This window comes from Oreochromis niloticus, linkage group LG18 (assembly GCF_001858045.2).
Source record: "Oreochromis niloticus isolate F11D_XX linkage group LG18, O_niloticus_UMD_NMBU, whole genome shotgun sequence".
Lineage (NCBI taxonomy): Eukaryota > Metazoa > Chordata > Actinopteri > Cichliformes > Cichlidae > Oreochromis > Oreochromis niloticus.
The window spans coordinates 6,377,678-6,398,776 of NC_031982.2; the positions used below are offsets into that span (position 1 = coordinate 6,377,678).

General features: G+C 41.3%; 1 protein-coding gene across 1 annotated transcript; it reads right to left on the reverse strand.

Moving 5' to 3' along the window:
* Nucleotides 1-190: 190 nt before the first annotated feature.
* tgm1l1 (transglutaminase 1 like 1) lies at nt 191-20,552 on the reverse strand. The gene is made up of 14 exons (XM_003456177.5): nt 20,274-20,552; nt 16,938-17,230; nt 16,666-16,857; nt 13,893-14,144; nt 8,846-8,964; nt 8,472-8,579; nt 8,200-8,377; nt 7,461-7,599; nt 5,211-5,403; nt 3,068-3,221; nt 2,469-2,753; nt 1,496-1,656; nt 1,243-1,379; nt 191-1,148 (listed from the first exon to the last, which is right to left on the reverse strand). The coding sequence occupies exons 2-14, from the start codon at nt 17,227-17,229 to the stop codon at nt 1,004-1,006; spliced, it is 2,355 nt and encodes a 784-aa protein (XP_003456225.1). The 5' UTR covers nt 17,230; nt 20,274-20,552; the 3' UTR covers nt 191-1,003.
* Between the last annotated feature and the right edge of the window lie 547 nt (nt 20,553-21,099).

Genomic DNA, 21,099 nt, shown 5'->3' on the forward strand with positions numbered 1-21,099 from the left:
CATCCTGATTGGTGAAACGCAGTAAAGGTGTGTCACCCACCGTAATTTGTAAAGCTGAAATTAGTCACTCTCTTTTTTTTTATGCACCATAAAACATTGTTCAATTGCAAAAGTAGAAAGTTTCCTGTTTCCTCTGTGAGGCTTACGTCACCTTTAACCAGCACAGGCTTGTTTAATAAAGAGCTGCAACATCATTTCAGTCTTTTATTAAAGACACAGCACAGATGATACAAAAACCAAAACATTCCAGGTAGATAAATAGTTTAATGGTATTAAAATAGTTTCCTTCACATTAAACTTTGAGTGCTGAAGTAAAAGAGACAAGGAGAAGTTGAACTAAGGCTACTGTGGTCTCTTCGAATATGCAGACATTTGAGGGGTTTGGGTTTTTAATAAAGGCGGACTTTTCATTTCATTTGACAGTTGAAATAAGTGGTAATCGTGTCCTTGCAGACGACATCATTTTCTGTTTTCTGAATTGGTACATTCAAACGTTACATTTGCCAAAGTCAGCATCGTTCCCTTTCCAAGCACGTCACAGCCCCTCCCTTCATATAAGCCATGTGAGGTTCACTTTGTCAGACAATGCTTTTCACATTATGACTAGCTACATATATACATTAGCTCAAAGTGGCCTGACTTTCTGCACCTTCACAGGTTTTGTTCAGTGTCTTCAAATGGACTAGTTTTAGAAGTCTAAGGATACAAATCCTTGTTAGTCAAAAAGCACTTTGTCAAACGTCTATTACAATTCTCCCACAGCAAGACACAAGTGTGAATTTCTATTATTTAAAATGTAAAAATAGTAGTAATACTGATAATACTACAGTAAATCATCTATTAATAGTTTTATGAATATCAAAAATTAAACATTTCTGCAGTAAAAAACAAACAGTATAGTTCAAGATATGGAAATCTAGCACACTTAATATGATGAGGCATTGTCAGTTGATATTTTATAAGAAATAAGTGTTGTGAGAGAAGCTGATCATTGTGGTGCCTTTCATTGTTCAAGAACAACAATGTCAGCCACTCCATGCACTTGTGAGAGCTGTTCACAGTCGAGGGACACCACCAGCTTCCTGGGTCCTGGTTGGGAGGGGATGAAGTGCTCTGTCACTGTCACTGTGGAGTGGGCGCCGACGTCACTGAGAGGGGCAAGATGAAATGAAACGTTAGTCTCGATAGAAAAATGTTAGTGGAAGAGAAAGGGAGGCAAAAACGAGAAAGATGTGTTCTTACCCCACGACCACCTCATGGCCCTTCTGAAGGCCCAGGCCCTCCACTCTGAACACCACTCCCTTCAGTGTAGACGGCAGGGGGTTGGTGAAAGTAATCTTGGCAGCCATCTCTTTACCGACAATGGCGTCTCCAATAGGCTGCCAGAAAAAGAGTTAAATTAGTCAAGAGGGATACCTTTAATAGAAATAAATGTTATGCATTTGTGTTAAAATAATGCTCACTGTATGAATAAGGGGAAAAAATGAAATCTTACTTTGATAGTGATGTCAGGTGTGCGAAGCCTGAAAGTTGTCTGGTTAGCTAGCACTTGCTTCGTTTCAGTGACTCTTCCACACAGGGTTAGCATGAAGGCTGCTTGATCCACCAGCTGGCTCTGGTATTGTTGGTAGGACAGGACCCAGTCAATGGTTTTCTCTATGTGATGGGAAAAAAACACTTTTTTTTTTTTGTTCTTGTTTTTGAATTTAAACGAACACTTAGACATTTTGGAACAGCAGCTAGCTGCTAGTTAGCTTGGCTCAAGTAACTTCCCATAGGACGAGCTAGCCTAGCCTAAGCACAATGTAAAGGTTTCAGAAAATAAGTTTGATTTTCCGCTTCAGTTTTCAGTTTAATAAAAAATTATCCTGTCCCAAATTTTCTTCATGACTGTGCATTTCCAAAACTCTTGTTACCTTATCTTTTTTCACATCTAAACAAAGAGCTGCAATTATGAGTAATAAAATGACTGTTGCTTGATTTAGTATCATACAGTTTTATCTTCTTAGCCTGTATTTACTTTAACACTTTTTAGATTAAAATATTTGTTTAACAACCTAAAATTAAACATTTTAGTATTTTGTAATATCTTCTACCTTTCATTTATGAATAAAGTTTTCCAGACCTTTAGTAGCTTGTTTATTTTGTGATGCGAGAGCAGCAAGAGCTAAAAGATGGAAGTTCTGTCCTATTATTTTGAAGCCTTGAGTTTAGCGTTTTAGCGTTCACCCTTGGGTTTGTTTGAAACCAGTCTTTATAAGCAAGGGAAAATCCAAAGAAAAGGTAGAAATTGTTAATCACAGAGGTGGGCTTCTCCTAATCGCACCAAAACTTATCTTTTTTACTCTAACTGGGCCTGGAGGTTGCTAATTTAACATCAAATTGTACTGAAGAGGTTTTGACAATAACGACTAAGACCAAAACCCTACATAGATAGTGCAGCTTCATAATCGAGCTTGAAATCCAACCTTCATTAGGCGAAAGCTCCACAGGCATCTCGTCCTTCTTGATGGTGCCCTTCAGCACTCCAGTGTAGTACATGACAGCCACCTGGCTGTGGATTGTTGCCCGGCGGGGCTGTGAGCTTAGATTCTTCACCAGAATTTTCAACTGGGCATCAGCACCCATCCTGGGTCCCTCGCCATCCACCTTTACCTCCACTGACACATCTTCTGCCACTGGTGTGGAATAGACATCTGGCTTGCTGCCATAGCGACTTGCAGTCTCCACTGCAATGCGTTCTTCCTCTGAATCTAGTAGAGGGAGGAGAAGGTAAGTGCACCTCATTCTGTTGGAGGTTTCAGGATTTACTGACATATGCAAGAGATATGGTGCACAGTCTTTCCAATGAAAACAAACAGAGAGCTATATTTAAAGAATTGTGGAGAGCAGGTGAACAGTTGATGAGGGTTGAATAAGTTCAACAAAATGATCTATAGGGAATGACAGGACTAAATCACTGCTTATTAAGATATTTCCAGGTGGTGCAGAAATGATTCTGTCTGTTTCTGGAACATCAGTCTAAGGTAGACTTACAATTAGACAAGTAAAAAATAGCTGCCAGTACCTTCTTCATGTTTGTACAAGGATGTGATATCTGCCCGCTTATCAGAGCCCACCGCTTTGGTGCTGATGCAGTGGCCGACAGCTTTCTTTTCACTGTAGATCTGTTTAAATGTGCCATCCAGGTTTCTCTGCCAGTAAATTTTGTCACTGTTGACCTGCCAGAAAAATATCAATAAACACAATAAGCTCAAACAGAACAGGTTACCCTTTTTACATATGATTACATGATTCATCTTTTGCTGACGGTTCAAGCTGCAAAGACCATTTCTGAAATTCTTACATATCTATATCCAGTGTTGGGACTAACGCGTTATTAAGTAACGCGTTACAGTAACTACGTTATTATTGTGGTAACGAGCACGGTAACTAGTTATTATGCCAAAACCAGGAACGCGTTACTCGTTACTGGGATTTAGATAGGCTCGTTACTTCGTGTGGTGGATATCGCGGAGCTTCCACAGATTCAATAACATTAGCAAGTGGTGGAGGCCAGCAGGTGGATGAAGGAAAAGGGAGGCAAGAGGAGAGACCCGTGTCAGGTGAACTGAGCTTCAGGTAAGAAGTTATGACCTGCAGTCTATCGGAGTCAGATATAAACCAAGTTTAGGTGGAGTTTATTTTCGGTATGCTGACATTTTCGTACTGCGTGCTAGCTAGCATGACGGAGTTTCTATACAGCTGGGTGGGTGCGATGTTACTGATGTTGAACTTTATTTTGTTCATACGGTTAATTATTAGAGTTGTCAACCGTCCCCTAAAAAACAGAATCGTCTGGTATTCAGAGAAAATATTACGCGTTTCGTACTGAGGTGAAAAGGAACACAGTTTGTCCCGGACTTCAGCTACAATGAAAAAGACACAAAGCTGAAGCTGCACAGCTGCCTCTTCTTCTCTCATTCTCTCCTCTCCTGTTTCTACTTCAATCACGAAACTGATCAATGATCAGCTGATCGGCTTTTCTCTCTTGTTTGTTTATCGCCCACTTTGCGCCAGAAAGAGGAAACCAGCGGATGTCGCGTTAAACAACAGCAGCACGTTTAAGCTTGATCAGCTGTTGTTAGAATTTATTTAATATTAATTTCTAGTATCAGCTGATGTTTGCTGGAGCCACAGCTGTAAAGCTGCTGGTCATGATATCGGTTTGGTTATCTGGTGAGAGGGAAACATGCAGATGAAACCAGGAGATGTCCTTACTGAAGCATCAGAGCTGAACAGGTGATGGAGAAACAGGTTTACCTTTTAGGTGACATGAATGAGTTGAAGGGAAGTTATGAGCTGTTTCTGAGAGACAAATAACAGCAGCGTCCTTTTCTACGTAGCTGACAGCTGGTAACTGTGCAGGGGCGGGTCTAGCAAAGTGTTGCCAGGGGGCCAGGTAGGGCATTAACAGGGAAAGGGGGGCACAAAGAAATACTTTTCTTTATTATTCTCATTTAAAATGTCTCGCTTTAAAAAAAAAAAAATTATCTGAGTCTTACAACAAACAATTGATAGATTGATACATATATACCATCAGAACAGTGTACATCACTGTCACAACAGTGTTTGTTTTCATTCAAAGGCTTTATGATTTTTCCTATAATGGTGGGCCGGTCTCTAGTCAAAATGCCCGGGACGATTTTTTTGTCCCAGTCCAGCTCTGTATGCAGCTCATCTGCAGTCTGGTGTTACCTACATCTTCCTATTCAGAAGGCAGAATTTCCGAGTTCTGAGTACAATCAAAAGCACCACGACTGCAGTTTTTGTGTTGGATGTAAAAAGCAGGCTAGAATCATGGCGGCGGTCAACGACGGTCCAGGCGTGGGATTTCTCTCGTGGAAATGTGCACATTATTTTTTCCTTTCTGTTGGTAGGTGGCACAGTGCACTTGTGGCAAGTAAGCAAGCTAGAAGACTGGCAGTGTGGCTGGGTATCCAGTTACGGAAGCAACACATTAACAAGAGAATTCTGAGTAAAACCAAAGTTACTTTCCCTAGTAACTAGTTACTTTGAAAGTAACGAGTAACTTGAAGTAACTGAGTTACTTTTTTAGAGAAGTAACTAGTAATGTAACTAAGTTACTAATTTAAAGTAACTTACCCAACACTGTCTATATCTAGTACATGCAAAACAACAAAGAGTTCAGTTCAAGAACAAGCACTCACCTCAGCAAAGACAAACGGCGTGTCATGTTTAAGGTAGACATGGCCAGAGCGGATGGCGTTCACAGAGGCAGGGCCACAGCGGAAGGTGCCCTGGCTAGTTTCCTGGGGTGTGGCGTCTACGGCCTGCCAGCCTCCATTACCTGGAGGTAAGTCTGGTCTGGCCATCCAGCAGTCATTCCATACATGGAAATTCCTACAGTTAGACAGAGTTTAGGTAATTTGAATTTACGTAAACTTGACCGTTCACTTTTAGGTTAATATAATAATCAGGGGTGCACATAAGTGGTCCGCAGGTGCGCATTCGCTGTCAAAATAAAAGACGCGCACCACATAAGAAGTTGCAACGCGCGTTTGCTTACATATAAAAGGCACTGTTTTTGTCCGCTAGAGTGGGATTTTCACGGCATATTCTGCACCACATCTCTGTGCGTTCATCATTTGTTTGAAGCCAGCTCACGTCCTGCAATCACTTTTCCGAGAATACGCGCTTTTTTTGCGGTTCGGACTCCTTCTGACATTTCTTTGGAGGTGGAGGAACACCAAAGTAATTGCTTAAAGGGGCTTGCTTCTGCGACATCTTTAGGAGTTCTAAACAAATGTCTGTCCTCCTCCAGAAAATCTTATGTACGCAAACGCGCGTTGCAACTTCTTATCTGGTGCGCATCTTTTATTTTAACAGCGAATGCGCACCTGGGGACCACTTATGTGCACCCCTGATAATAATACAGTTAGCATCTAGTTAGCTTAGCTTAGCATAAAGCAGTTAGCTTGTTTGCGCCACAATTTTACACTTTATTTTTCTGTATAGAGACTGTTAGTGGCATTTGTGGATATATTTTACTGACTTTGAACATAGCTGGCTATTTTTGTTGAAGTGAAACACATCTTAACAATTTAATAGGAATTAAGGATTTGGGTTTAGTTTTGTTACATTAACTACATCACAACATGTGATGTTCACAGTTATAGTCAACAGGTGTTCAGTCAGTTATAGGGATATGAACAATGCAGACAGAATGTCTAAGGGCTCTTGTAGGATATCAGTAATACAACATAAAAGAACACATAGATACAAGACTAGCCTTTGCACTTAAAAAAAAATTCAACTTGGGGATTTTTAAGAACATTTTAGAACATTTCTTTAGCATAGGTTTAGATAGAGCTGGGCGATAGAACGATAACGATATGTATTGCGAAATAACTTTTTGTCGATAGAAAAATTAAACTATTGTGATAGGCCTCATCTCTCTTGTCCTCTTAAAGAAAAAAAAAAAGAACAGCCAATCCAAATTAAGTAGCGCAGAGCCGAACCAATCACAGCCGCAGCGTCACGTCACGTGACTTGTTACGTACAGCACTAGCGCCATGGCGCACATGTGTATTTGTTTTTGCAGCCGTGCAGCCCGGGTAATGAAGGAAAGGAGTTTGCCGTCTAGAGAAAAATCAACCGAGAGCGTGAGCGAAGGTTACCGAAGAAAAAACGATGATGGTTCCAATACCGGAGAGCTTGTCGAACGGAAGAGCCACAGAAGTTCCGTAGTGTGAAGGTATTTCGGCTATTTCAAGTCTGACAAAAAACAGAGTAGCGCGCACTGTAAATTGTGCCGAAAGCAAGTCTGGAAATACAATAAAGCGGTGCATGCTCAATCTCTGACTGAAAGCGCTAATTCGTCATTCGGCTTTTGTCAGACTAAAGTAACTGTTAAAACTGTTTGAAAAGCTAAGCTATACAACAAGGAGAGATTGAGAATTTCCTTTTAGTTCTCAGTTTATTTGATATTGACAAAAGTTAGTCAATTTTGTCTGTTCTTCTGTAAAACGACCTAAGATTTATTTTTAGAATTAATATTTTGTTTCTAAGTGGAATTGACAATTTAGTAGTCTGTTTTGTTTGTTCTATTTTGACACTTAAACGCTTTAGCGGCTGCCTTTTGTGTAGTTTGCAATATTTGCCTTTATTTATCTAAAACTGAAGTCTCATGTTCCTTAAGTACATCTGCCCTGTTGAACTTATTATGGGAAATAAATATTTTAATTAAAACAAGCTGCTAATTATTTCACATTTTACTTGTGAGCAACGGCACATTTAAATCTTACAAATATAGTTATTTGGCTTATATCGTGATATATATCGTTATCGCCTGAAATGAAAAAAACATATCGTGATATGAAAAAATCTTATATCGCCCAGCTCTAGGTTTAGATGATTTTCATGGCAAGATGCCATTCCACGTAAGCTCTATATCTTACCAAACAGAGTCTCTATTGAGGTAGTTGATTGGCTCCAAATTCTCATCAAGGTACACATCTGTAGTGAGGGATACGTCAGTATCATGTGCTGACTGGAAGTTGGTCACACTGCGGGCAGGAATGCCAAGGCAGCGCAGCACTGAAACCAAAGACAGAGATATAAATAGATCAATTAAAATTTATTTCTGCAAGGCCATTTGATACTTGAATTACATTTTCAGATGGTAATACTTTAGGCAGCAGGTAATTTCATTATTCTGGCTGAATGAAAGCAACACATGTGGCTCTATCTGTGACAAATATAGATGGTATGTCAAGAATGCCAATGCAAGGTATTTGGAGTGCATATAAGCTATGACTTGCTATCAGGAGCAATGTTATGTGCTAGGGTCAGCTAGCTATCACGCAAGCTTCCCTGGATGCACACACAGTGAATATGAAGTGCTCTATGACAGAGTTACAGTGAGAGCTAATGCAAAGACACAGACTGACAAAAAGCCATGATTATAATAATTTGTGGATTTGTAATTAAATTGACATCCACACCAACAAACACTCTTGGCTATTCTTTGCAGCTTTTTTACACACACAAGCCGAACATACAGTACAATCCATTCACATGCCTGCTAAGGCTTGCGACTGCCTACTAAAGTTTAAGGTTTCACCACAGACACACTCTTAACTTTCACTCAGCCATCCAGCACTCTTACTTTTTAATGTTTTTTTTCCTCATAATCACCTGTTGTAGTGACCCCAGAGAAGACCCAGCACTGTCCATATGACACAGGCGTTCCATTGGTTGAGTGGTATTTCCTCAGGATCTCCACGCTGCTGCTCCACGCCGTAGGTGAGACTCCATCAGAGTAATCACCTGACCAGTTTCCAACTAGAACACCGTAGTCATCCTGAGCGTTTATCTAAAAAGGACACAGTGACACGGTCATTGCATTTCCTGTATTTTTTTCCTACTTTTTCTAGAAAAAAACGTCTTTCTTTTGTACATTAGCTCACCATGGCAGATATGACCCTGACCACGTTGACCGGATCCCCTCGACCAGATGGCGGCATTTCACTCTTCTCCATGATAAACAGACATGCTTCCAGGATTCCCTCATGAAACTACAATGAAGAAAAAGATTCACTATGAAACTCAAGTTTGGAGAATTGTCCTGTGAACAATGAATATTGTAAAGAAGAGAAGAAAAATGAAAATATTTTGTTTTTAAACAGAAATAACCAGCTACTGAAAAACACAATGAAAATATAGGTACAGGGAACAGTTTAAAATAATTCCATCTTCAGCAGGAACAAACAGGTTAACTGCCACAGGGTCATAATCGTGTAATGATAGCTTAGAAACCAAGCTTGCTCTTCATAGCTTGTACCTGTCCGAAATTCCACGTGCGAGCACCGATTTGTTTCTCCGTTCCGTAGTAAATCCTCCCAGTGTCATTCAGCACATACTCCTTCCTTTCCCCCTCGTTATCCAGGAACACTGTGTCCTCTAGAAACACAGGAAACATGCATTTGCTCTTATTTAGCTTCATGTCACTGAAAATGTAATCTTCCAAGAACAGGCTTTCAATAATGCATGCACAGTTAAGTACATTTATTTACAACTGTGGTTATCCCTGACATTCAGTCTAATTAAACCAGGGAATACAAGGAAACCCTTTTTTTAAGTAGATGTTTTAAATTTCTTTTAATGAACGGAAACATTCGAGCTTCCCCCCGTTTGTAAAAATGACCCGAAATCCCTGTTTTATTCACCTCCTTTATGACTGAACAACTCAAGAATGTGTTTTTTTCTTACTTATCATGTGAAAAAGTTCCCAAGGCCAGGAAATGGTTAAGAAACACAATGACTGCATAGATCTTGCAGGGAGGCCCACACTCACTTATGGGAAAAAGTCTGGTTTTGGTGACCTCAGCAGTCCAGACTTGGGCGTGCACCCCTCACCCGAGTCTATGTGTTTCTTTTCCCATCCCTTTTTATCTGTTACTGTCACCACCTTGAAAATACCCATGGGTGGGGACAAGGAACGGGACAAAAAGAAAGAAAGGAAAAGCAGTAAAAGTATCAGACTATTTGAGATGGACATAAGAAAACGCAAGTGGAAGGAAGAGGTTTAACAAAGTACGGGGGGCATAGGAGAGGAAGAGGGGAAGTTATGCTTGGGTGGGAAAAGAGGAGGAGGAGGAGGAGAGAGAAAGTGAAGCATAACATATTGTCTCGAGATTTTAAGGGAAAAAGCACACAGGGATGAAGCTGACAGTATCTGGCAGATGTGATAATTGTGGTTTTCATATCTTGCTAAAAAAAATTCCTGGAATGTGGGAAGAAACAGATTCACAAAGGAGGATGTTAGGGAGGAGGTCCAAGAGCCAGAGTGAAGGTCAGGTCAGCAGATAGCAAGAAAGGTACAAAACAGGGAGGGAGAGGCATAAAAACGGGAAGGAAATACACACGATGAGGTAAAAGCAAGGGAGAGGACAGGTTGTCACCAGCTGTAAGGATTCCTGTGAGCTCGCCCCATGGCGCTTCATACAGTAATTGTAGGATTTTGACTTTTATGAGTGTGAGGGAGAGATTGGTCTAGGGAAGAGGAGATTGAAAGAGGGAAAAGGAGATTGGGCATGCCGCCAAAAGCAGCAACCCCATAATGAAAGACACACAGGCTTTTTATAACAACCAGGTCCACTGTTTTTTCTTTTCTTTTTTCTTTTATTTTGCTGCTTTGCAAATGCGCTTTTTTCTGTCAAATATCCTGTATAGATGATTTGGAAAACTTAGGTGAATAACCAATGAACTTCATTTCCTAATGCTTTCTTAGCCATATAAAAGAAAAAAAATAGATGTATGAGAGAATATTGATCAATTCCACAAACCTTTTTTCATTGTAAGCGAAGACTCCTGCACAGTGATACGCTGGCATTATAGGATCAGTCATGAGTAGCTGTTTATTAAAGGTTTATACATTTATACCTTATACAGAAAAACCCACGGATAATTATTATCCAGTTCCCATTAACTCTCGTGTACCTTAGGTTTTGCGTGCTTTTGTTTATGTTTTGGCTTTATGGACTGCAACCTTACTGTTATGATTCACTCTAAGCACTGTTATTAGTGCATGATGTGATTGCAACATAATGGCGTATCTACAACATCATAATTCAGGTTGTGTTGCAAGCAGAAGTTCTGGCTTCTTCTTTTAACTTCCTACCAGAAAAGCTTTCCAACTCATCCCAAACTGGATGTTTTCTGAACGTATTTGTTGTCAAAAATTACTAAATTCCGACTCAAATTCAGAAATCATTTTAAAAGTAAAACTGAGCAACAACTAAAAACAAATCATCCAGCATTGCCTTTTAATTTCACAGGGGACACAAAGTCCAGTCTCCCTGGTAAACTGCTGGTGAACTTGTAATACTCCCCCCTACGAATCTATTCCTCATACAACCCTACAAAATCCACATTATCTTGAATTTTTAATAAAAATAGATAAAAGTCATGACATCCTAACTATGTAACTGGTCAGTTAGAATTTTGGGTCTAAGATAACAGTTCTGAGAATGTACAACATGACAGTGTAAGGTCGAATGTCTTAGTGGAGCTTTGAACAGGGTTAAGATTAGCAGATGCAAGCAAGGGCCAGGCTTCACATAACTTATATCAAGGTAAAAAAGCTAAATTAGACATGTAGACATTTGGTCCCTCTTGCTGGCCACTGGCAAGAAGAGGATAATAATTCAATTCAGTTGTAGTTATATAGTGCTAAATTGGAACAAAAGTCACCAAAATGTGTTTTATATTGTAAGGTAAAGACCATACAATAATAATATATGAGCAAGCACTTTGGCAACAGTGGGAAGGAAAAACTCCCTTTTAACAGGAAGAAACCTCCTGCAGAACCGGGCTCAGGGAGGGGCGGGGTCATCTGCCCTGACTGGTTTGGCGTGAGGGGAGGGAGACATGACTCTGATTATGGGATTTCTAACTGAGGGTGTAATTTGGAGGACATAACAAACTCAGTAACCATGCTGCTTTCACCAGCCCAGAGAAGCTTTACCCACCATGCCTGACAAGTTAGCACAAGTGCTGACCCCTGTCTTTCTAAGAATCACACATTCGCAATGCTGTCTGAAGCTCAGCATGTCCATCATGCTGAGCTTCTGTGCCATTGTGAGCTTTCTGTAGAGGCATTTTTTTCCTTTTTTCTCTTTGAAAGAGGAAAAGCCCCTCTAGCTGTTGAACCCTTCAAAGAAAAATGTTTTCTGCAGGAGTGAAAGACTACATTGTAAGTTTAACCCTCTAGGAAACGGCATGTGCAACAAACAATGAAAAACTATGAAAGAAAGTTTTTTAAAAAAAAGTAAATAACAGACAATTTTGTATTTCCAAGTATTTCAATGAGTGCCCAATAAGTGGCTGAAGAATGTCTAATTATACCAAGAATTCATATCACACCAGTTCTACTGAAATAAGCACAGTACACAAGATTGAATACCACACGAAGAAAGCCACATAAAGAGAATTTGAAATATGCACAAAAAATACTCCTTCAAATAAATGGTAATGTATTATCCAAATTAGGAAATAACATAAAATCATTAGGTGACAGTTTCATCCCCTAACAGCATTACAACTATCTGCTGTTATATTTAGACTGAATCTCACTAGTCCAGATTATTTGATGCTGGTCAAAGTTATGACACAGATAACTGGTGTGGTTATCCTCCAAGTGGTGTGGTCCTTCATCGTTATTGTCATCCATCCATCCATCCATCCACCCCTCCATCCATCCATCCACCCATCCACCCACCCATCCCTCCATACATCCATCCATCCACCCCTCCATCCATCCATCCACCCATCCACCCACCCATCCCTCCATACATCCATCCATCCACCCCTCCATCCATCCATCCATCCATCCATCCATCCATCCACCCACCCATCCCTCCATACATCCATCCATCCATCCATCCACCCATCCCTCCATCCATCCATCCATCCACCCCTCCATCCACCCATCCACCCACCCATCCCTCCATACATCCATCCATCCACCCCTCCATCCATCCATCCATCCATCCACCCACCCATCCCTCCATACATCCATCCATCCATCCATCCACCCATCCCTCCATACATCCATCCATCCACCCCTCCATCCATCCACCCACCCATCCCTCCATACATCCATCCATCCACCCCTCCATCCATCCATCCATCCATCCATCCACCCACCCATCCCTCCATACATCCATCCACCCACCCATCCCTCCATACATCCACCCATCCATCCATCCATCCATCCACCCACCCACCCCTCCATCCATCCATCCACCCACCCATCCATCCATCCATCCATCCACCCCTCCATCCATCCATCCACCCACCCATCCCTCCATACATCCATCCATCCACCCCTCCATCCATCCATCCACCCATCCACCCATCCATCGACCCACCCACCCATGTCACTGGGGCAGCAGTCTCAACAGAGATGCCCAGACCTCCCTCTCTAACTCTGCCAGCTCTTGTGGAGGGGGCTTTCCCAGGACACCAGGGACAGACGGCCAACTTCTGAAGCTTTATTAGTAACCAAAGCACCTAAAAGTGTTTTTCTTTTCCATCAGCCATCTCCATTACTTATAGTCCACCCTGGCATCATTTCCATTGTAGTCTGTGCTACGTGCAGCATTTTTTCAGCTTTTTCTGAATGTATTTTTCTCTGCTGTGCCTCCGTTCTGTAGAAATGTTCCTAATTTCCTTGTTTGTTTTCTTAAGTCATGGTGCTTTCAGCTCTTTGAACAACAGTCATTTAGGCATACACAATTAGCAATCATATCTGCATATCTAATGACCCCGCTAAAGGTCTCCCTCATCTTACACCCAAATGTTTTGATCTCCAATGCAGCTGAAAGTCGTGCTCTCACTTGTGGCTAAACCAAATGCGGCAGAAGTTTTGGTTCAAGCCGGGGGAGTTGTATAACAGACCACAGTCACATAGACACACACAGTCACGCTGTTGCTATTCATGGGCAACAACACACTCGTGGACTGACTTGGCCTTTATCACCCAAGTGTAATATTATACCAGAGCTGCTCTAGGAGATTAAATGGCTATACGGGCATCCATTTTATCTGAGTATTCGCAGTTAGACAGATGGAATCTGCTGCTCCCAGATGCTGCTCCCAGAAAAATATTGACTTTTTCAGATACTCAATTCTACCTAAAGCCTAACATAAATCCAGATAGTAAGTAATTCATTTCTGGAATGTTATGTAAGGTCACACGTCTTCTCTTTCTTTATTTTTCCAATCATCTGTGAGTCGTCTTCTTTCCTTCCTCTCTCCCACATTCCCTGGCTTCAATCCACCCACCCCCACCCCCGCCTTCCCTGTTCCCATTGGTGCCAGCTTACCTTCACACCAAGGGTTGAAGAGCATGACGATGTTCTTGCTGGAGGTGTAAGTAGTTGTGGCGTCGCCTTTGAGCGAAGAAGTTGTCACAGTGAGCCCGTAAAGGCCGATCACAGCGTTGGCTGGAGAGTTGATGGACAGCTTGATCTTATTGCCGTTCTGCTCTACAATTTTGGCCTCCCAGCGTTCGTCTTCCAGGTGCTCCACCAGGGGAATGATGACATGGGTCCCTTTGGATACCAAGGGCAGGGGACCTACGCCAAACAGATACATAACCATATTATTCCCTTTTTTCATTTATTTGTATATTTCTGCTCAAACTGCTAATAGTCAAATCACTTATTTAAGAATTGAAATCCTTCTAAATGTTGCAGATATTAACTAAGGTTGAAATAGGACCAGGCTGTGCTCTTGAAGATGTTACAGCGAGTCAGAGTATCCAAGCTTAGTGTTGCGCTTGTTAACATGAACAGGTAAAAATGGAAGCTGAAGCCGGACTGTTCATCACTGGCTCTATCACATGCTGAAGTTCGGGCTCAGGCTGCTGGGCTGGGGTCAGCATTCACTCTTTATCATCACCCTGGGTTCTTGGCTAGCTTTGTGTTAGCATGCTATCTGTGCAGATGCTTGCAAAGAGCTGAAGTTGCATTATAGTATTACCCAGTTATTTCTGTTCTGGACGCAGTATGCACTGTACCATCATGCTCCTGTCAGTTTATGCAATAAAAATAAAAGTAACGTCCATAGCTCCACCATTTTCCTCCTCTTGACAAGAACTGAAATCAGCTCAATGTAGCATGTTTTTTCTTTTCTTTTTCTGTCTGGGTTGTGCAGATAACGAAAAACCTTTGTAATGCAAGTGACAATAAACTTGTAATTACTGGATTGTGTAAATGTAATACGATAGAGCAACACGTTACTTTGGAAAGTGTTACATTCAACACTGATTGCGATGACAAAGGATTTCAAAAATAGTTGTAAACGACTGCAACTTTTTTGTTAAAATGCTGCCACCTTGCGGCAGAAGTTCTTTTCAACTACACTTTATGAAGACTTATGAAGAGCTTTTACAAAATGTACACTTAAATTCATATTCCTGACATTCAATGTTTTGAAGACAGTCAGAGAATTTGTCTTTTAAATTTACAACTTAAGTCAGGACACTGTTGTTTAGCTTTGCCAGAAGTCTGTGAGCGGCCCTGTGGCAAATGTTCCACAAATTTAGTTCAATTTAAATTAAAATATAATTAATCACAATTTTTAAGAGTCTAATAGTCGACTCGTTGCATAAAAGCAACAGATTCATATAGAAATAAGGGTATAAATGGGAGTATGTGTGTATTTGAGTGTACTGTGTGTATCAGTACATGCACATAACCTTGTGTAGGCATGTGGTAAAATATCTTTGCTTTATGTTTTTGAATGAAAATTTAACCTGCACAGCTCCAAAAAGTGTTTTCCTGTTTTCTTTTATTTGTAACTATAAGCTAACCTTGAAGATTTTGATCAAATAAGGCAGCAGCAACAACAGCAAAGAGACCTTACAAAATCTGGTTGCAAACCTTTTTTACATCACAGTAATTTTATGTTATTTCCAGTGTATGGCAACCATTCCAAACTGTAAACCACATGTGTATGACAGTCTTTGGCCCAGCTATGTGTGGGTTTCCAAGAGTAAACACTAGCGTGGGCCTGGAAAGCCTCCAAAACTCCAGGACGTGCACATCCCCAGAGAAAGCGTGCACATTTGTGTGAGGGATTATTTAGCTTTAATGTTGCTTTAAACGTGTTTTTGTCATGGGCTAGCAAATCCATTAGTTAGATTAAAACCCTTTGGATGTTCTCCTCTGAGCTGTTTGCTTTGTGCTACCCTGCTGGACGACCATTCGTCCAAACAAAAATACGGAGTTTACCAAGAAACCATTGTTCTCCATTTGACCGCATCCAGGACACCCCTCCCTTCCTCTCTCACCTCTGAATACTTTTTTTAAAGCAGGATGATCAAAAACAGTGTCTCTTTTCTGCTCAAAACAACAGCTTTGAAAGCTTTACTGATAAAAATCACTGCTTTTGGAGCAACACTTCGAGCCTGTTCCCTGCCCACAGTGACACTGATGGCAGCCAGTCTGCTGAATGTGGACAGCTCAGACACTTACATGTAGTTTGTTTCTTCTTTTCCTCCTCTCTCCCCATGAAGCTATCACAGCAGAAGGAGCAAATCACTTCTGGGTGGTGATGTATTGCCAGAGTTTGTAGCGTGAGGTCTGTAAATACCAGAGGGAGGTGTCCAGTGTCCCGAGGCCTGGAAACTGTTAAGACTGCGGGCTGCTGGGTGGAATCCAAAACTTGTTGTGCAGCCATGAGCTGCTGCTGAATTCAAACGTGCTAACTATGCATAACATTTGGACCATATTTCCCATGATTTGAGCAGTCGCTGGATTTTTTCTTGTGTTTGCACATGCAACTAATTTTGGTTAAAGGGGCAGTCCAACAATTTTAAACACAAAAAACAAATAGTTAGTGGCCCTTTCTGTGAAAACACTCTTAATCTAAAGCCGCATTTTGTTGGATGACTTACCTTCCAGTAACAGTTATCTTCCACATGCATTGTTTCCCACATACAGTAAATTACAATGTGCATCTGTTACTTTTAAAACTGTCTTTCAAATGGCTTAAAAAAACTATTGATCAAACTCATTGTTACAATTTTTAATTCCTTTTTCTTCATATTTTGGTTTTGAAAAGATGGACACTGTCCAGCCACTGCTTTCATACCTGTTTTCAGCTCCAGGTACAGCTTGTCAGTGTCAGTACTGAAGGGCCTGTTGAGCTCCAGCTCTATCTGGAAGGTCTGGCCTCTGCGAAGGATCAGCTCATCCCCGTGATAAAGGTCAGTGTGATGCTCCTGTCTGTTCTGACCTGCCTTGGAACTCAATAGGTCCACCGAACACACCGACAGCTTCCCTTCTAATGGAGAGGGTTGAATATCAGATGTGATGCCAAAAACAATGTCATGTTTTCACACAGTTTAAAATAAGTGTCGTTACCATCTGTTTCCTTTGCCTCTCCGTTCTCGGGCTTCGGCTTGGGGGGATCTACGACGGCGGCAGGGGTTGGGAGTTTGGTGAATTCCACCTTATCTGTGATATCATATGAGGTGGCGTTTGGGTGCTTACAGCAGCACGGGCACATCTTTCTGAGCCACCATAGACAGCCCCCCTCCTCCTGCTTCTTCTCACCCTCATTCTGGATGGTCAACTCCACCCTTGTGGGTGGGGCTGCTCCGGGGAATCGCCCAATCTCTGATGCAGTTCTTACTGTTAACCGTTCACCTGGCATTCTGGAAAACACATGAAAAAATGTTAACTGTAATTCTAAAGAGAAGAATTTTGGATATGCACTATTCTCTGGTCTTTTAATTCACTGAAATTCAATTTTCATTCAGTTTTATTTTTTTATCGGCCAGCTCCCAACATATATGTAGTAAGCTAAAGACCCTACAGTAATAGAAAGAAAGGAGATTAATTCATTAAGTACACATACAGTTAATATTTTATGCCAATTAACTTCTCACAAGTAATGAGAGGCCACAGGCAGTCCAATTTATTTCATATCTATTTAATAAAAACAATGCAATAGACTAAATGAACAGTTTCCTTGTTTCTTAGTTTCATTAATTACTACATTCCTGACGTGGACTCTACTCAGCTGCAAGTCCTTCCCAAACAATTTCGGGGAATTTCGCCATTCGTCCTTTTTAGGTGCTCTGCATGAGCAAACATAACTGCTACGAGCAGCTGGATTCAATCTGCTGCGCCCCAGCTGCAGTGTAGTGCAGTGTAGCTGCTGTGCTCGTGATGTCTTTTTGCATGCACATTGACTGCAAGCGCAAGTGGACAGGGTCGTGCACCTTATGAGCATTTATCATCCTGTCACATCCCCACCCTCATACACTGCACTAATAATCACAGTGGAATGAGATCGTTAGTCTCTTTGAGGATTGGCCTGACCTTCCTCGCTCGTTCTTGTGTTTACTAGAATGCAAATCTGAGGGAGGAGACGGTTTTCCCTCAATCCTTCTTTTGGTTTTACCATCTGCATCTTCTCTCCATCAAAACAAAATCACAAGCTGTGTGTGTGACACCGCATGCAACTTTGCAAATGTGAAAGCTATTTTGTTTTTCAAAAACAAACCATCAGTGAAGTTTTGTTAGCACATGTAAACTGTAATGAGCTGCAGTGATGTACGTAGTTGGGAGAAAACAATGTTGTTAATGAAACGTTAATAGCAGACACATGTTTTATAGAGCAATACAATTCAAATAGCCCTGAACCTATATGTGTGTGCATGTGTGTGCTTGTTACCAGTTCTTACTGGTAAATGGACTGGTTCTTATATAGCTCTTTTCTACTCTACTTGAGCATGTGGCTTTCACCCATTCATTTATTAATTCATCAAAAGCACTTTATTTCTACGTCTGAGTGCTTTTTGATCTAACATTAGCATACACAGTCAGAAATGTGGTTGTTCAGTATGTTGCCTAAGGATACTTCGCTTGCAGACTGGCGCAACCAGGGACTGAACCGCTAATCTTCCGGTTACTAGATGATCGGCTCTACCTTCTGAGTCACAACCACCCAAACATGAGCCACTGTCAGCAGAACATGAGCATTTTTACTTCTAGGCAATGTTAATAATTCTGAACGTAAGCATGAACTATACTGTAGTTAACTAATAATATGCTCCTTAGCTTTTGGGGGGGGGGGGTAGCCCTAAGTTTCCCTATAAACAAGATAAAGGTAACATTTAGGGCTTACTTTGAAGACTATTCCTAGTTATAGTGAGTGAGCTGTGATTGGAGAGTAGTTAATTTGGGGGAGGGGTTACCATACATTCAGTCATTTCTGTACATAACTTCAGCATACCAGTTTACAGGTACAGGTTTGACCAGTGAAGTAAAAAAGCATTACAGGAATTTTTAGATGATATCGCAGACAGACGGGAGCTGCAGATTCAGTGCAGATATGTTGATTTTCAAGGGTAACTATTTGCATGATGCAGGCACGCGAGACAGGGTGGAAAGGTCAGAGGTCAAAGGGCAGACAACAGCTGAGGAAGAGGGAGGGGCGCGTCATAGCCTCAAAGCTTTTAAAATCAATGCATGTGTGCACCATCTGTGTGACGGTCACGTTTTGTGTTTTTCAACTCTGTGGCTTCCTGAGTTCATCTGAATCCTGATGGAAAATGATAAAGCTGTATGTTTTTCACACAGTGACCTCACCCAAAGCTCAAGTCGATACTGTCAGGCTCACTGAATCTAGAAAAAAGGAAGCTAAAGGCAGAAAAACAAACACTCTCTATATAAGCTATTACAGGATCTTTTGAAACATAACTAAGTAAGCAAGCAACTTACAAGCGTTTGTTGTCCTTTTTAAAATGAAGCCTTATCTTCCTCTTGCACCAAGGTGGTCTAAAATTGGCCAATTAGAGACATCCACTGAACCCCCTAGAACCATGAAAAGTCATTTCACAAGCCTAATTTTTTGGCAGCCTTTCTCTTCCCTTGCTCACACTCTAATGCACAAACTTAAAATGATCTATACTATAATACAGCCATCAGCCAAGCTTGAAATGAAGTATTCCTCATCTCGTCCTCCCTTTGCTACTATCACTACCACTCATATCACTTTCTTCCATTGTGGTTTGCTCTGTATCTCCGCAGCCCTGCACTTTTCCTTTCTTCTAGTTTGTGTTGGCATGTGGGCATGGCTGGTACGCCTACTGGGTCCTGATATGCCCGCTACAAATTTAAGTCAACTTTATCTTGTCTACAGCAAAACCAGCTTCAACTGGCTTGTTTGTCCAGTGAGTTTGGTCCCATGTAAAACTCACTGATTACTAAACTGTCACAGCAAACCCCTGGAGTTCCAGTGTAATTTTTTTTAAAAGTACATAAAGAGATTGCTTAAATCCTACGCACTACACATCGTCTATGTCTTTGAGAGAAGAAAAGGGATAAGCTGCAGCAGCTGGCTGCCAACCAAAAAGGCTGAAGCCATGAAAATACCTGAACTAATTGACTGTGTTTGGTTTTTTCTAAATGAACGTAGAAAACGTTTAAACAACAAAAAACGTCTTAGAGTTTGGAAGGTGACCAGACGTGTTCTTTCTACTGGAAACAAATTAGATGAGGTGGCTAATTGTAATAATGAACGCAGTCCTCAAATTCGAGCTTTCTTAACTTGTCTTTCCCCGTGGATAAAGATCCAGTAAGAGTTCAACTGTGCAACAAAACCAAGAAAGAATGCGCACAACTTTACGCCTGTGCCTGACTTCAACATCTGGCTTAAGAAAGCGAAATACGAGTGGCTGAAAATCTTACTTTCTCTGTATGAATTCTTCTTCGGATCAACGATGAGACCTGGATGTCGTCGTGAGTAGTTATCTCTCAGCCTGTGAGAACTTTTGGAAACTTTTCGTCTTAATGCGCTCCGTTCGTGGATCAGAATTTTAAGGGTGCCCTGGAATGTCCTGCGCGGTACTTAAAGCTGACACACACACCCCTGTTTCACACCGCTTTAAACAACCGCCCCGCCCTGGTTTGAAGTTTCCCACTCCCAACAGAAGGTCCAGCTCCGACGTTTGTGCGCGATTCGTCAGAGAGCGTAGTGTGGGACAAGGGTGGGGACCCAAAGTTTCGTTGTGCAACACTTAGCAAAACTTTATCGATGGAGAAAGAAAACGGAAGGTGACAGACAGTGAAAAGGAGAGATAAGGACGGCATGCATGAAGAACTATTTTTTGTGTTTGCTTTGCACGGCGCATACAATAGGACCAAAAATAACAAAAACCTCATGGATGTTTTCAGTTATGAACTGAAGAAAATCTGTTACGTTCAAGAAAGTGCAAATTTAGCCAAACTTCCCTTTTTTCTCTTCTCCTTTTCTTGATTGCTTTACAGGAAAACCTCAGAAGTCAAACCCATTCTGACCTCTGACCGCTCAAAGTTTGAACTTCCTAATAACCAAGGCAACATTAATAAGTTTAAGTCACATCTAAAATCCCGGGATAACGGAACACCCATTCGATGTTTTATGACTCATAGGCCAATGCAAGCAAGCAGAGTGAATGACTGAAGTTGCATCAGCAGCTTTGTGGCTTGGCAGAATAGAATTATGAAGTCATAGCAGATCCGTGGTCATGATGAC